This window comes from Bombus bifarius, unplaced genomic scaffold (assembly GCF_011952205.1).
Source record: "Bombus bifarius isolate JDL3187 unplaced genomic scaffold, Bbif_JDL3187 scf7180000008197, whole genome shotgun sequence".
Classification (NCBI taxonomy): Eukaryota; Metazoa; Arthropoda; class Insecta; order Hymenoptera; family Apidae; genus Bombus; species Bombus bifarius.
This window is the reverse complement of record NW_022884504.1, coordinates 307,031-323,683: the sequence shown is the minus strand read 5'-3', so window position 1 is coordinate 323,683 and position 16,653 is coordinate 307,031. Positions and strand designations below refer to the sequence as shown.

At 37.4% G+C, this 16,653-nt stretch overlaps 1 protein-coding gene across 2 annotated transcripts in view; it reads left to right on the top strand.

The window, feature by feature from the left end:
* Nucleotides 1-16,653, top strand: part of LOC117209962 — a 248,147-nt gene that overhangs the window by 149,176 nt on the left and 82,318 nt on the right. For both annotated transcript variants that reach the window (XM_033452452.1, XM_033452451.1), the window contains one exon: nucleotides 3,676-3,783. In XM_033452452.1, coding sequence (XP_033308343.1) covers nucleotides 3,676-3,783 — 108 coding nt within the window. The remainder of the gene's footprint in view (nucleotides 1-3,675; nucleotides 3,784-16,653) is intronic.

The window sequence follows — 16,653 nt, the reverse complement described above, 5'->3', positions numbered from 1 at the left end:
TCTTTTTCTTTCTTTTTCGAACGAACCTGTACCTTTTTCGATTTCGTCGAGCAGCGACCTAAAGTGATCTAAATGGCAGTAAGTGCTCGTAACTTTTTCACCTGGCACGCGCTCTCCCTTTTCCATCTAGATACACGTTCGAATTTATCCTTCCAAAAGAAATGTTAGCCCGAGCGCAGGCTGTTTTATCGTCAATCAAAGAGACAGACATATGCATAAATGACGCGGGAGCGCGTACTCATTTTTCTGGGGAATCAAAAACAGCTTTGGTTATTCTGACTCGGAAAATTCAATCGTTTACCGAACTGTGCCCGGTCCATCGTTTCGAATCGAAACGTTCGTCGGGCTCGTGCATTTCCTTCTCATTTTTTTCTCTCTCCCTTCCCTACCGCTTTCTATTTCGATCTATTTTTCCTTTTAATTCGATTTCCCACTCCCCGCATCTCCTCGTTAGCCACGGGTCAGGCAAAAAACGGGATATGTAGATTTCCGCGAGAGAAACAACGTAAACGTCCGCAACAAGAAATATCGAGTTACTCGAAACCTCGGCTCGCTTTTTCTCGTTGCACCCTCGAATCGGTATCGCATGAAACGTCACGAATTATTGCGTTTCGCAATTCGAAAGCGAAATGCTTTCGCCCCGGTGGCCCTCGTGGTTTATGATACGCGTCGCCCAGGATTTAATACAATTTTCGATTCTTCACCGGAACAGTTTCCGTGGTCGTCGTTGCCTAGGTCAGAATCTAAATTTAGTGACGCAGGACTTCGAGTAGCTGGAAACTTTAGTCCGCAAACATTGTAGTAAATTTTAATATGTAGTCTCCAGCTTTGCGAATCTTTAAAGCGATATAAAAATAATCAAACTTTTAAATATTCGATTTTGAAACTTTATTCCTATTGATATTCCTATTCATATCGCCGTTCAAATCATTTCTTGGAAAACAGCCCCAAAAAACTTGTAATATAATAAATCGTTACCTTTTCATATTCTGTATTTTATATACATACATATATTTTTTCTCCTTTTTTTTCTTTTTATTAACCATTGAACTACTAAATTTCGTTTATGGACCATCGTAAGTCATTGTCGTTGTCAGTGTCGCGGTCGTCGTCGAGGTTGGACCCACTTGATTCGTGCAATCTGTTCCGCGCAGCTGTCACCAGTGGTCCAGCATTCCAGGAGCCGTGCTCTATCTGACAAGCCGAACCTTTTCCAATTTCACGTCTCCGTTGACTCGGGCCTCTCTAGTCCTCCGGCAATAAGGATGCGGGGTGGTTCCTTGCGCGGTGTACGACGAAAAGACCAGCGCAAAACAGTCGTCGTCGGGGAAATTGCGAATTGTCGTTGCGGCGAGCAGAGGTTGAAACTTTTATAGAAGTTGCCGGTCGAGACGATGAGCCAGATAGAGCGAGACGCTTTTGTAGCTAGCCATACTTTTTTTCGGATTCGATGCAAAGGAGACTTAATTTGTTCCTTTTTTCGGTACGGTGAAAAAGCATGTTCTTTCTTTTTTGTCGTTTTTACGTACCGTTATAAAGGAGATATGATCGATTAGTTCTTATTCTTCGTGGGAGACGTTATTCGGTTATCTCGTGTCGAAGTTCTTGATGTAGGTGCTTTTTAAAATTGGACAGCCCAGAGAACTAGCAAATCTTTGCACGTACTTGAAATTTTCGTATTGTTCTCTTTCGTGATTCTCATACGGAATTCTATACTTGATACTTTGCTGGATATTTAAAGAGCAGTGAGCTTTACTTTAGATATTGGAATAACGTACTCGTAGATTTCGGAAACTTTTCAAAAGAACTTATCGTTTAAACGAGAATAAACTGTCTTTTCGTTGATGGATGAAACGCTTTATCAACATTCTGCGAAATCTCTTATGCCGACAAAACAAGATACTCAACAAATATATTGCGTCAAATCTTCCTACAAATACTTGTCTGTCGATAACAATTCACATCTGCTGCAGAAGAGTTCCCCTGCAAAATCGACGATATAGATACGTTTCGAACATTGGGGAAAAATCGAAATGCGCCGGCTACAGGCCGCAGAATTCCAGGCTAGAAAATATTCGTTCGAAATTTCAACCGATATTCTTTCATTTCTTTCTCCTCGTTTTTTCTCTTTCCCTCTTTTTTTTTTTTTTTTTTGTTTTTTAATTTTACATCGGCTACCACATGGCACAGCCGGGTCATCGATTCCGTGGGCAGTCTGCGTAGCAAGTCGGCAGATACGTTCATTTTAACGCAGGAGCCGCCTGTAATCTGTGTACCCGTAATAACTTTTGCGTGGTTAGCAGCTGACCATGCATGGAATTCATTATGCTGAAACAAATATGTAAATCTCCATATATTCCTGCCACGGTTATATATATAGCCGTGGGTATACACGGCCTGGATGCAGATATATTTCGTACTGAACGTGTGTCCACTCCCGAAACGGACAGTGATGGCTAAAAAAAACTTATCTGGCCACGCCAGTTGCCTAGGACATGTTAATAATGTCGGGGACTGAAAATCTCGTGGAACTTTATGCTGTTCTCTCCTTGAATATATTGTTTTATAGTAGCTCTTTTTGTGCCGCCTTCTCTACATCGACGGAAACCGTAACTGTCCGGTGTTGTGATCTACGTTTACTATGTACGTTACTGTTTTAGAGGCTGTGGTATAAAAATTGTAACATTTCTATTCCACGATTGTTATACGGTGGTACGATAACCGTAATCATCTCAGTCCTTTTATATTTTCTCAAAGGATAGGCTTTCAAAAGATATGTGTGAGAAACTCTATGTTGGAATTCTGAAAAGTAACGGAATTATGGTTACTCGATGGATGCGATAAGTGCAACTAACATATGTGAAAACAGTATTTTGCATTAGTAAGATAAGGTTGAACGTTTCGTGGTGGATCATACGATTCGAACGTAAAATCTTATTAAAATTCATTGCCGATGAATGTAGAAAAAGGAGGTGAAGCAATTCGTTCCCTATGGATTGTAATAAACTCTGTGGAGCGCGTAATTTATTTAGGACAATCGCCGGCGAAAGAGAAAAGCTCGTGCATTAAGCACATTCAAATGTAGTTTTAATCGCATTTCTAAAGACAGACGAATCTACCCGGACAGATATTTCATGTACTGTAATCCAATTGTCACAATTATCTAAAAATTGTCGATCTAAAACTTTTTATAAAGTGCGATTCTTATAAAGTGGTATTCTATTGAAATATTGTATTTCTGAAACGAAAATAACATCTCTTCTCTATTTGTTTGCTATAAGTGTTTAAACAAATCGAATTGACTTTGGAATCAGTATAGAATGAATTATATTTCAATATTTTCAAATCGCCTTGCCGTTGCTCGATTACTATTCACCACCATCACACGTCACAAATCGAACAAAGGGATAGGAAGGAAAAGAAGAAATTAAGAAAAGAGAAGGTAAAAGAAGAAGAATCCCTTTCAATAATCGCGATCCGAGCTTCCCTCATCTGGTATCTGGCACGATGACGAGTTCGGCCAAGTCAGACTCTATGCCTCATCAAAATTCATGGAAACAATTTTAATTAAAGATTTCCTCCCATTATCTTGGTATTTCTGTTTCATTCCATTCGCGTGGCTGGAAGAAAGACCCGTGGCTGGTATTGGAACGTCATGATCGTTTGTTGTTTCAGGAATATCTATGCACAAAGGCTATGCATTCGTGCAATTCACAAATCCCTTTGATGCTCGGAGCGCCTGCCTCGGTGAAGATGGCCGCACCGTTCTTAGCCAGATACTCGGTAAGTAATTTCTCTCTTGCCGAAACATTAATAACTCGTTCTCGTTCGCTTATACACGCACATAACCGTACTCGAATTTAAACATTAATTATCTTCCGCAATATTTGGTAACATCCTCCGCGTGGAACGCCAATTAATTGTCCTCGCAGCTTTAAAGGACCGACCAACTTCACGGTGCTTTGATGCTCGTTGCTTTCTGCTTTTTCAAGTTTAATGACCAGGCTTTCCCGGCTCCTTGGGAAACTCGTACTTCGAACAGGATTCGTGCATTCGGTGATGCACTTCGATCGTTCTTTGAACTGCTAAATCCTCACGCCGAGTCGTGTAAAAAATTGCTCGTGGAACGTCTTGTGGAAATTGAATAAATTCATTGATAATACTGTTTGTAGATTTTTAGAGGTTTTCGTAAATAAGAGCGTCAAAAAGATATGAGAAGCGAGTGAGGAACGTATATAAAAATTAAAACATCGTTGATGTAGAACAATTAAGTCCTCTTTAAATAGTCTTAGTTGTAATTAAAGCTACATAATATCTGAGAAAATTCAACAATTTTTATAGTTTCTTTTATTTCACTATAAGCAGAAACTAATGCGGCGTTGTTATTAGATGGCCGCGGTTCAAAACTGGCTCATAAACGTACTGTGAATCCGCTTATTACCATCGTATTCATCGGGAATGCCTCAATTAGCCACTTACTCGATAATATCATCATTTTTTTCTCCATTACTACGGTTTCCTCGCTGAACGGAAATGAAGAGGATCAGGAAACAATCAAATTTCAGTTCTTAATAACCGTGACTATAATCGTACACTTAATTAAGCTTCGGCTAAATCGTCGCATTCAGCGATTCACTTATTGCAGTTGAATTTAAATTTTTCCAGAAATCGTGATGTTAGGGTATTATGCGTGTAATGTACGCTTTTTACAAATATTTGTATATCTTGGCTCAAAAGTATCGTGAGGTAACTTTTCTACGATACTAAAGAAAAATACCTGCTCGAGTGAAGAAACAATGCACACGCGAAAACGAATTAACAGCATCCCGCGGAGTATCTCGTCGAGAGTTGGATGGCTGGAATTCTAAAGTCGAGGATCGCGATTGAACGTTCGCGCGATCATTTGCGAAAACGACGCTTACCTCGCGAAGTTAACTTCGTGTAGTAGAAGGTTCTCCGTAGTCAGGAACGAACCGAACAGATCCTTAAAAGCGAGGTATCATCGATTTCCAGCCATTAGTTTCGAACTTTCCTAGAGGATCTGTCTAGAGACAGGGATGCGTTCGCTCGAGAGCATTTAGTAGACTCGACCAAACTCCCCGGAGAATCGGCTTTTCTTCCGATACCATTACGAATTCGCATGATTTTCAACCGATTCGTAAATACCGATCGAAACGTACACTCCCTACATTTCTCTTATTTTTCTTTCTTCTCTTTTTTATCGTATATCGTGTCGTGCAGCCCGGAAGATGGAATCCACGGTTTCCAAAAGTGAGGTTTAGTTCAAACCAGAATTAAATGTAGAACCAGATCCACGTTCTGCTAGTTCAACTTGAACAAGCTGCTACAGGAATACGCCGGTCAATAAGACAAATATACGTGGAAAGAGAAATAAGGATCGCCTGGTATTGACTAGGTGCTATCTTAGGTGTCGAAGATTGCCAGCTGTGTGCGTGCAGGTGTGTATGTATTATCAGACTATGTGAAATTGGGCTCAGCATCCTTGCTTGATGTTATCCTTTATTTATGATCTGGTTACATGTACGTAGTTTCTTGAATATAATTCCGGGTTGTATGTTTGCTAGACTTATTTACACGTACAACATTTCGACGTTTCAGCAAGCGGTCGATATACATATTCGGAAATTTCTTTAAAATGAAGATGGAAGAAGACTTACTATTCATCCACTATGCATACAGCAACGATAATTCAATCTCATTAAACACAACTTCCTTTTCTCATCCCTCGTCTATTTAAACCTAAGCTCCCGTGCACATCAAAGGTTAACTTACTGGCGAAATAAGAGTCAATAAAATCCCCGTTGGAAAGGGGAGACCGAATCGAGGCAGCGCGGAGTGCTGGTGTTTCTTTCAAGGGCTGAAAAGCGGCCTTCCCGAAAGAAACTCGCGCATTAATCACAGACAGAAACTTCATAAGTTCGCCGGCGGCATTCAAATTGCGCGGCCACGGGGCGAGAGCGGCGTTGATAATCGTCGCTTGAAACGAGCCCCCTTTTCTCGCGTTTCTTTCCCCCTGCGGGCTCTGAGAGTATCCCAGCAGCAGGATACAGGCGGGAAAAATCAACGACGGGCCAACGATAGTACTGGCTGGCAGACTGCCGGTAAGAAGCGGCCCTGTCTATACGGGTAGTACCTTTCTTCGTTGCACCGTCGCTCGGTTAGCCCTGGCTCTCTCACTCCATTCCCCAGAAATCTTTCTTTGGCTAATGCAAGAACTGTGTTCCCACTGTAGCTCCCAGCCGCCTACCTTCCGGCGGCCATATACCCGTTGTACATATACGTTCAGCCGGGTTATAGGTAAGCGGTTGTAGGTAGACGTGGGCTAGGATACCGTGAGAGACGTGCATTTACAAGTGCAACTCACCACAGGGAGACCGAGGCAACCTTCTACGCCCAGCCGTACGCCTTCCTATATAATTCTCACCGCTGCACACGTTTCCGTGTACATAGAGAAAGTTCAGCGGTGAGAAACAGCCGAATAAAACCGTGCGCCTCTTTCCGACGACCGGCCGCTTCTGCGTCCGCCATTCGTGCGGAAACCGATCGTTTCTCTGAGTCGAACTGCCGCGTCTTTTGCTAGAATCTTTTCATGCTTTTTTATTGCGTGAAACTTTGATGACGACTGGGAAATTTTTCAATGGAAATTGTAATCGAGAGGTTGCCATGATTAATTTTGCTACTTGCGTCGTTTATCACTCGAACGCTGTGCACTTTCGAAGTTTGCTATCTTTACAGATCTAGATTTAAAAAATGTGAAGAATTGTCCTTAAACTTGATGACACGTTACTTTCTTAGTAAAATTTATCAGCGAGTGGTATAATGCTCATAAAACAGGATTAACTGGTCCTTTCATCATTTTCGGTTTATAGCTCTAAAGAACTTTCTCATAGTGATAAAATGAAAAGCACGGTTTTCGAGTTGTGTCGCTTTTGTAAGGATGGCGCATACTTAGATATAAGTTGCTCAGTAACTATACTGATCTAGTCCATAAATTGAAAAGCGCAGAAGATCCATGATATACGGATACTTTGTTTAGATTTAGATTGGAAACGTTGTGAAACCCTTTGATTCAAAAGAATAAGTTCTCAGAGAGCTACTTGAATCTAGTTTAAATCCAAATCATAGTGGATTGCCTATTAATTTGGCTTCGAGCACTATTCTTTTGTGGCTGGACGTCTTTTGTGCAAATGAAAAGACATTGGGTTGAATTATTTTCATGAGTCTATTTTCTTGAATTAGCTACACTTCTAAAAAGAAACAGGGATTGCTTTGTTGTTTATCCGCAAAGGAGAACATTAATATATTCGCTAAGCAGTGCTTGATCTATTTTGTCCAAAGACTAAGTGAACAAAAGGTACGCTTTCGGATGGTGGAATCTTGCATATTTCGTAGTATCAGACAGGAGTATACAACGGGATTGTAGAACGATATAATTATGTGGGGTGGTAGGCGAATTTGCGAACAGTCCGAGGCACTTTGAGCTCTCTGAGAAATTAGCTATCAAAAGGAAGACTGTGCAATATTAGCCGCTACGATGAAGAGGGATCGGACGTCTCGCTTTTGACCAGAATCTTATTAAAAATGAATTTCGCTGCGGCGCTTCTGATAGTTTTGAGGTACCCACCACGTCAAGCAATTCCTGTTGATTTATTTCGGATGTTTCCTGGCATATGAAGTGAGAGAGAAGATCCTGAAGATGCTTAAACTGTAGAATGAATACAGACATGTGATAAAAATATTCTAGTATTTTAATTGTGCAACTAATATCAATTTAATTGTGCAAAACGTAATATGTTCGAGACTTCAAGAACTAAAACAATTGAAAAATTAAAAAGCGGAAAGGAACGCAATATTGGATATTTTTATCGCAGAAAAGTGTTAACAGCTCGGTGTAAAAGGATCCTATTAGCACTATACGGAAATATGGTGCAATAATAAAATTTTGTATACGCTTATTTCGCGTCATATAGTCTTCAAAATTTTGTATGCGTCCTATATTTTCGCGAAACACGCGGCTGAATATTTTAGATTGGTACTTATTAGAATATATCATGTATGAGAAGTTTTATTGGCGCTCCTGTCATTTTATGTGACACCCTTCACACTTTACATCAACCTAGATATATTTAAGTGTCACGTTTGCTACCCTTAAAAGATGGCAAAAGGTTATCCGATATTTCGTGATGATGCATTTTATCCCGAAAATTCTGAATAAATTATTTCCTAAAGTAGTCTGCAACCGATGAATTTGCTGATACCAGAAATATTATCTATATGACTTGTACTTCAAAACCGTCGCTGATTTATAAAAAGTATATAAAACAACATTTCGAAGTTACTTTTCAGAAAATGTACATCTTTCTCATAAATGGTAAATTTGAGGTGTTGGTAGGACGTGTAAGGTACCAAAGAAATACACGGCGTTTTGTTTAACAGTATATTTATTAACTCGCTTAACGGTTTCGTTACAAGTCTCGACTCGCGATTTGTACAAACGACAATTTGTTCACGACTCTTGCATACGACTGTTCAATCACGACTCTCGGTCACAATTGATCTCTTAATTCATTTCGTTTCTTTTTGTCACCTCTCAATATCTCCACTACGCCCGCGTTTGTTAGGCGTCCGCGACCGTGGTCACTTCTTTCGAGTATTTGGTGGAATATCGATGACTCATTAGACCTGTCGGCACCTTGCTTATGTTTTGTCGGTCTCTCGTAAACAGTCTGTCAACGGTGGTATACTATGTACCAACGAAACCGTTGGAAAGTTCTGTGTTGTCGGGTACCGCTACAAATTTTTACCAAATATATCTTCATTATCAGACACACGAGATATAACATAATATTAATATTTATTCTTGTAATAGCTCTCTAGGCGAGAAGCTAATTGTCTTTATTTCAATGTAGAAAAAATTGCTTTATACGAAAAGAGACTTTATTCGTCGTTAATGATAATTATTAAACTTTTCCAAAATAAATCTTTCACAAAGTAATTACGTCATAAATTTTTCGAACTTTTTATTGAAATTCGATACGTTTCCACCCCAAAAATGTACTATTCCAAGCGCCTATGCGTGAACGACCAACATTAATTACCTCGCAAATTGAATTCCATTTACCCTCTCATCCTCTCCCTCAAAAAAATCTGTTCCACCGTTAATTTCAATTATGCCTCCGTTGGTGTTGGTTTCAATTGAAAACCGAACTAATCGAAAATCGTACTACCGTCGAATACGAAAGCAGCAGAAAATTGGAAAGTATCGACAATTATCAACTGGCTGGATATTCATGAGAAATATGGGTCACTTATAATACGACCGAACTGGATGCGAGCAAACGGAATAGGTAGGACGGAGAACAATGATTTATTATGATAATCTCATTATGAATTAATGTGCTGATTTACGGCTGACACGGTTCTTTTCATTCGTTAATCTGTAGGACGGTGTCTGTCATGAACTTGTGTCAAATAATTGGTGATTCATGAGTCTCCTATGTACTACAATTTTCCAAGAAAAATTAATTCACGTATTCTATAATACGAAATCGTTTTGAAGGTTCGCGCTAGAATGCGTTGCACCTAAGTCTTTCGGAAGTCACCGACGGAGCCCGAAGATACGCGAAGACGCACGAACTGATACGATCCGACGTAGTCAATGTCGTTCCCGCGCAAAATATATGGCGTTATACTTTTTGTGCTTAATTAATTAGTGGTTTAATGTGACCAAACCATAATTGTTGATGTTTAATGGAGATACTTTGTAACGAAATTCTGGTCTACTAATGGAGTGAAAAGAATGCTGTAAAATATTGCTTACATAGCGATTTCTTTGTGCATAAAGAAGTAGAGTTGCAGTAATATGACAGGAAGTTTTCAGATGGTATGATGCTAACATTATCAATAGATTTATGATAATTTATTCTTCTCGTGGAGTGAAAACGGCATCGCGAAATAATATATTTCTATTATCTTAGATTATGAAGCTTTCATTTACTATATGAATTTTAGTACTGTAGGAGTCAATAGAGGACAATATGAATAATTTTATTGCGAATTTCTATTGTGACAAAACGAGAGAGTACCGTAGAATATTAATTAATTAATTATTCGAAATAATACGTAAAGTTACTGCAAATGATATTTGGATAGTCACATATAATTAAAGAAGTTTTAAAATGCATGTAGATATTTTTGATACTGTGAGATATAAATTATGAACACTTCATTCCTAAAACTTTTCATTAAACAGTTGCTGCAAAAATTAGCGGTGAACAACGAAATCAACGATCTTCCTAGAAATTTATGGAACGTAAAGAGGAAATAAGAAAGTTAATGTATTTGTTTGGTTATACACGCGACGCGTGAAGTATTCATACATTCAGCAAACGTTTGACCCCATAGAAACTGCCACGCGTACGTATTAATTAATAATTGAACAGCGCGCCGTGTTATATGAATAATTCATAATTAAAAGTCATAATTTTCACATATCGTCGCCATTTCCCATGATACGTGAAAATGTATAAGCAAATGTCACACGAGATGCATATTATTTAATACAAAATTTCTTTCGTTTTAAATTAAAGACATGGGTCAAATTTGATTAATATCTCTACAACGCTATGCAGTAAAATTAATTCAAAATCTAAATTTTGGTACCTGAATAATTAAAAAAGTCGACGAATCAAATGTCGAAAATTAGCTATAATTTATATATTTCCATAATAATTTTTCATCACATTTTTTAAAATATAAATCTATATTGCAAAACAGTACGTTTAGTAATAATCTCGAAATTGTTTCCAAACATTCAATGTGTCTATCTGTCCTTAGAACACGCGAAACATTGTTCAAAACGTGTGCACCTAAATTCGTATCCAGCAGAACTTTGTTGAAACAAAATGTGTCTTCTCCACCAGGAGCGAAACACGTGCTTGTTAACCGTTACGTGAATGATAGCCAGGGCATTCTCATTAAAAGTGGAGGAACGTTTCATCCTGATTCGTTGTAATCGTCGTGTGAAAATTATTCGTACGACAAACACATTCTCTGTTTGCTACTAAACTTCGGGGAATGATATAACGTGGTTTTGTATAGAATTATGTTTCGTTTAATTAGATTAATTAAATTCGTCGATAACGAGATCAGAGAGAAAAACAAATAGGGATTGTACACATGCTTCGAGGAACATATCGCGAATTTCCATGTCACGAAGATCTAATTGTCAATTGTATTATTTTAAACTGCAACGTGAAATACATCGGTTGCAATCAAGGTCTGATAATAACTATAATCACACAGTAACTTTAGTTACCCTTTGAATTAAATCTGTAATTTTCTTGCTAATTGGATACGTTTATGTACATTACTAAATGAACACTCTATTTCAAGTGGCGTAATTCAGTTGGTTCTGGGAACTTTACGGATTCGTTCTAAACATAAAAAGCTCAAAGTACACCGCTGTTAAAGAGAGGATTAATTACACGATCTCGTTTAAGAGATCCCCAAAAGAATTCAAAAACGAGAGAGAAAAGAAAGTCCATAATTAACCAGCGCCTTCTGTGTAATCATAAAATAGATTCAACCTTTGCAGATTCCAAAGAAAAACCTTACTCTAATCTTTAATTCTGATTCTTTCGAAATCATGGGGTGAGAATCGTAAATCACTTGATACTAACGAAATTGTTTTCCAGTTATGAATATTCTGAACGCGACTGTCCGCTATCAGGACAGATTATGCAGTCTCAGAAAGAATCACAGATAATGGACGCGCTTTTCTTCCATATCCGCCACACCACGAATCTACGCAGAGGGTGAAAAGCATGCACTCTTCTTTTCTGAAAGCGCCAATCACTTTTTTCCTGGCAATAGGCGAACAATACCAGCCACCTACGGTTATTTTATTTTATGATGGGTATTTTTATGCCCACGTGCGCGGCCAGGAGTTGCATTTAATCCGTCTGGAGAAGCGTTTCCAGGCAGGGTAACTGGATCAAACGGCCGTATGCTATGGGGAGGGGGTGGTGGTTAAATGGGGAGAAGATGGGCCAAGCACAGTGAATCGCGTGCCGTTTCCGTTTTACGATTCTGCCCCCTCTCTTACCACTGCGGCTGCCGCTCTTTTTTTGGTCTCGAACGCGTCTTTTTTACCTTCTACTCCTCTATCTTGCCGGTACCTAAAGTGTATGACATAAAACAACGGGGAAGAGTTATACGGTTTTCTTTTTTAGGGTTTCACGGGGCGGGAAAATGGTTTCTGTATTCATAGAGAGACGTGTTTTATTCGCGAATCCGAGAGACTCGACGAAGATTGACTGCTTCCCCCTTGAAGCTTTTTAGGTTACCGTCAATGAGAATCGAATGGATTAAGGATTTTGAAAAGAACGAAATAGTAAGGATGAAGTTTCGAAATCATACGGTGTCCAGCTGTAGATTCTTCTCCATCTGTGTTTTTCTCTTTCCATTTGATTTTTCACCCTTTGTTTCCTTTTTTATACTCTTGCTGACCTTTTTTTACCTACTCTCCCGGTACGCACCATTAAGCCCTTTAAATGAGAGTCGAAAGCTGGCAAACTCTTGAGGATATAATCCTGGCTTTGCGAGGCTATGATCCTTCTAACGGCGGAAGCCCGCTCTTGTGATATTATATAAAAACTATCCTGCTTTAGTATCATTTGCTCTTAGGCCTTGAAGTTTGCCACTTCCCTTCCGACCGATCGTTCTTTACGATATTTTAAATTCGTTCCGCTCTTAGGGATAATGGTATCGTCATTACTTGTCGAATATGTCTCTCTAGATTACCTTCCTTACATTGCCTTAAATTATGATGTTAAAAATTAATTCAACGCCATTTACATAATTTCAATAATATCTTCAATTTTAATTTCGGGCTATTGATAATTCGGTTCATTTGGTACGTCGATCTTAATCAGTAAAGCCAATAATTAACACTGTACAATTTGTCGGAGATACAATTTTCCTTTTTGGCTTTTAATGTTAAATAATTGTTACGTATCTTTCTTTATACACCGTATTGTGTTAGTAATCTATTATTTCTTAATTATCCGTGTCTAAAGAAAAATCCAAATATTGAAAATATTACATTGCGCCAATGCTCTACGCTTGAATTTCTTGATCCATTTCTCCTACCCCAGTTTCTTACAACCTTCACGCAGTGTTGATATTAAATTTGGCCATTCGGTGTTCAAGCGTTCTAAAGGTTAGACGTGTATAGAATTTCTCTTATAATTCGGTTTACAATTCAATTCCCACACGTAGCCTCTTATCAGTTAGAATATCTCGAGCATAACTTTTATAAATAATATTTTTGAATATTTTTTTTATTTATTAACTCGTCGTAATTTAAGGTGTTTACAATAATTTTAATAATTAATTATCCTTGTTCAAATCGGTAACAGTCCCGAATATACCAAAATACTTTTTTAAACCGCGTGTGGAATTAAATTAGTTTATCAAGTATGTAAGAATATCCTGCGACCAAATTGTAAGTCACAGTTTTATTTATTAAGTTTCATTTATTAATATCTTGCGTTGGTCGGACCTTGTTATTAAGTTTTTCTGTTTGTATTAAAGCTTGATATAATATTATAGTAGTTTATGACTTTACATTACAGAAAGCAATATGTTATGAAAAAGTACAATTCAGTCGATGCTGTTAATGATAATATTGTTACACAATACGTACATATACATGTGTATGAAAACTATGCTACGGGCTGGAAGCGGGAAATTGTACGAAGCGTGTTTACAAATTTTGGTGTAGTTTGCGAGCTAATGTTATTGTTGTTTAATTTGCATAGAATATCGAATATAATATTTAGTTCAGAAATATTTTGACATGACATGAACAACAAGATATTCGGCTAATTGGATGGAAGATGGAAAAGAATGCGGGAAATCAACCTTATGTTTATAGAATTGTATAATGTTAAGTTACAGTAATAAAATTACTCTTTTGCCAGATATTTCTTCCGTAACTGTGTGCATATATACAAAACTGTCATGTAAGAAAATTCCTACTGTTACGAGACATAAAATAAAAATTCAAACGCTTATTGTTAAGTGATGAGAATACTACAAATAATTGAATTTTCATTTAAACTGGAAAGAAGTAAGAGAATATGTTAAGAAATTAGGATACTCGGTTGCTTCCTGTAACATCTCATGTATATAATTTCGACTTTCTTGATCCTCGAGAGAATATCGCCCGCATCGCTGTGAGAGAACGTGCTCGCGTAAATTTACGGTGAAATGTTGCTTCACTATACTCCACTCTGCCATATTAGACTGTATTCTTGAATTCGCATACACGACGTAAGATTTATAGCCGAGCTAAACTCCAACGTTCAATGCATATTACTGTTAACGAATACTAGCCTCTTGTTTTATTTCTGACGCGTTCCATTTTAATCCCAATGCAAATGTTATTCGTAAAAGAGCCATAATCTATGTCTAGTTAACGCTTTAACCCACTTAAGACCGAATTAGTAAGATGGGGTCAAGTGATCTATAGATATCTTACCAAGTAGCCCGTCTAATTGATTATTCTTCAGTTATCGTCTCGTTTAAAATTTCGTGTGTTTCAGCTCTGGTTTATTAAAGGCGTTTTATTTATAAAATTTATTATTTTCCAAGTTAGGTTTCCAAGTTTCAATCTTCTATGTCATTTTCATCTTAACGTTTCCTAAATTAATCTAATCAAGAGTTTAGGTAACATGTAATTGTAATTAAATATTTAATTAGTTACATAGTCTCTAATTTTCTAAAATTATTTCCACTTTGTCAACTATATAACTGGTATTTTATCAATAAAAGATTGACCTCAGGGAAGAAACTTAAAACTCGAATATCGACGTTTCCAAGCTTTTCAGCTCTCGAAACATTTAACAGCATAATCTTAAATAGTAGATTCCCCGAGTTTGTAGTTTCTTCTTGTTTTTCATTCTCGATCGCATCAACAAATGTGCTAATTTTTCAATTCCATGGTATTGTACGAAATTTATTAATTAATCACACAATCGACTGCTCTGTGATTTATTGGGAGAGCATCGATGTAATCCCACCGACACGCTTTCGCATTGGAATTTATTATAATATTTATTAAGCGTTTATTACGCTTGCGTATTAATAAATAGAAACGCAAATTGTAATAGCATTGAATTAAACAACAATATTATTATTATTTGGCATTATCGATTTAATTATGGGAATTGATTATTAATATCCGAAATTCCTTCTACTTCGTTCTCTGATGACTAATAATTTATAAATCGCGAATATAATCAACTGATCGTGATTGAACACAATTAATCATTTTATCATTATTTTTTTTTCCTTTGAAACAGAATCTTAGACATTCGTATTGTTGATCATGGAATGCTAGATCGCTTGTAACAATAACAAATATGAACTAAAAGTAAATTTTTCTCACAAAGAAAAGGAAAGCAAGGGATTAGTTGAAATTAGTTGAAGACGAGGGAAGAATACTATGTAAAATAATGTTTCTACATCAAATAAAACAAAAAGAAATTCGTTTTATTGTTATACCTTCTTTCTTTATGATTCACAAGGTATGTGTACAATGGAAAACGCGGAACAAGCTGACTGAAATTGCCAATTGATTTATTTTATAAACACTTCTGTTTGACAAACAGTTCTGTTTGTTATCGATGAAGGACAACGAGGAACGTGTTGCATGTGGTTTCTGCCGCAAAGGGAACTAAAGCTATTTGTTTTGTTGATTAAATTCTTCACTAATAGTTTTGTTACTGCCTCCTAATTATCATTGTCGTTTCGTAGTATCCAAATCTACATTTTTTTTCTTTTGATAAAACTTTAATTTTTATGTAAAACTATTTTCATCAAACATTTTCGTTGAAGTAATGTTTTTAGTAACAGACGAAAAAAATTTTTCGTAAATAAATTGTATTGATTTATTGAATAGCTTCAAATTTCACATTGACGCAGAGTTAGAACTAAAAGCATTATTTCTACCTGAAAAGGAATAAAACAAGGGAAGAAAAATAAGAAACTTGCCGGAGTTTCGTGCCAGACGGTACTAGGGCTGCCTGCTATTTTCTCCCGTGCTTCCAAGGCATTTAAAAGTCAATCCACAATCAGTGTTTTATGGGAAAGATTAAGCCTCGCATTCTGAAGCGTCTTTGTGTAGTAGAAAAGGCCATTAAGCTTAAGCAAATGAAATAGTGTGCTTGTTGTACTCCCGCGCGTGACGGTTTCCTTTTTTTTTCCCCTCCTCTTTTCCCCGTTATACATCCCTTTCTCTTGTCATCATTGATGAACACCGAAAGTGATTTTCATAAATGTAATTTTAATACTTGTCAAGACGTGCCATCATTTGTATGCAGATTTCATCGTGCGAAAATTTATGCGTTAAATCCGTGCCACCCAGCTGTTGAAAGAACCAATATTTATTCAGGTCTTGAAGATTTCCGAACCAATGTGATCTGAGAAAATACACAATATTCCGTGGAATTTTTTCCTTGAGGAACTTACATAGTTACGTCTATCTGAATAGACGTTAGTTAAGCATCGTATCGAGTATTTCCGGAATTAATAACCGTACTGCAGCAAAGATTCTTCTCATTAATA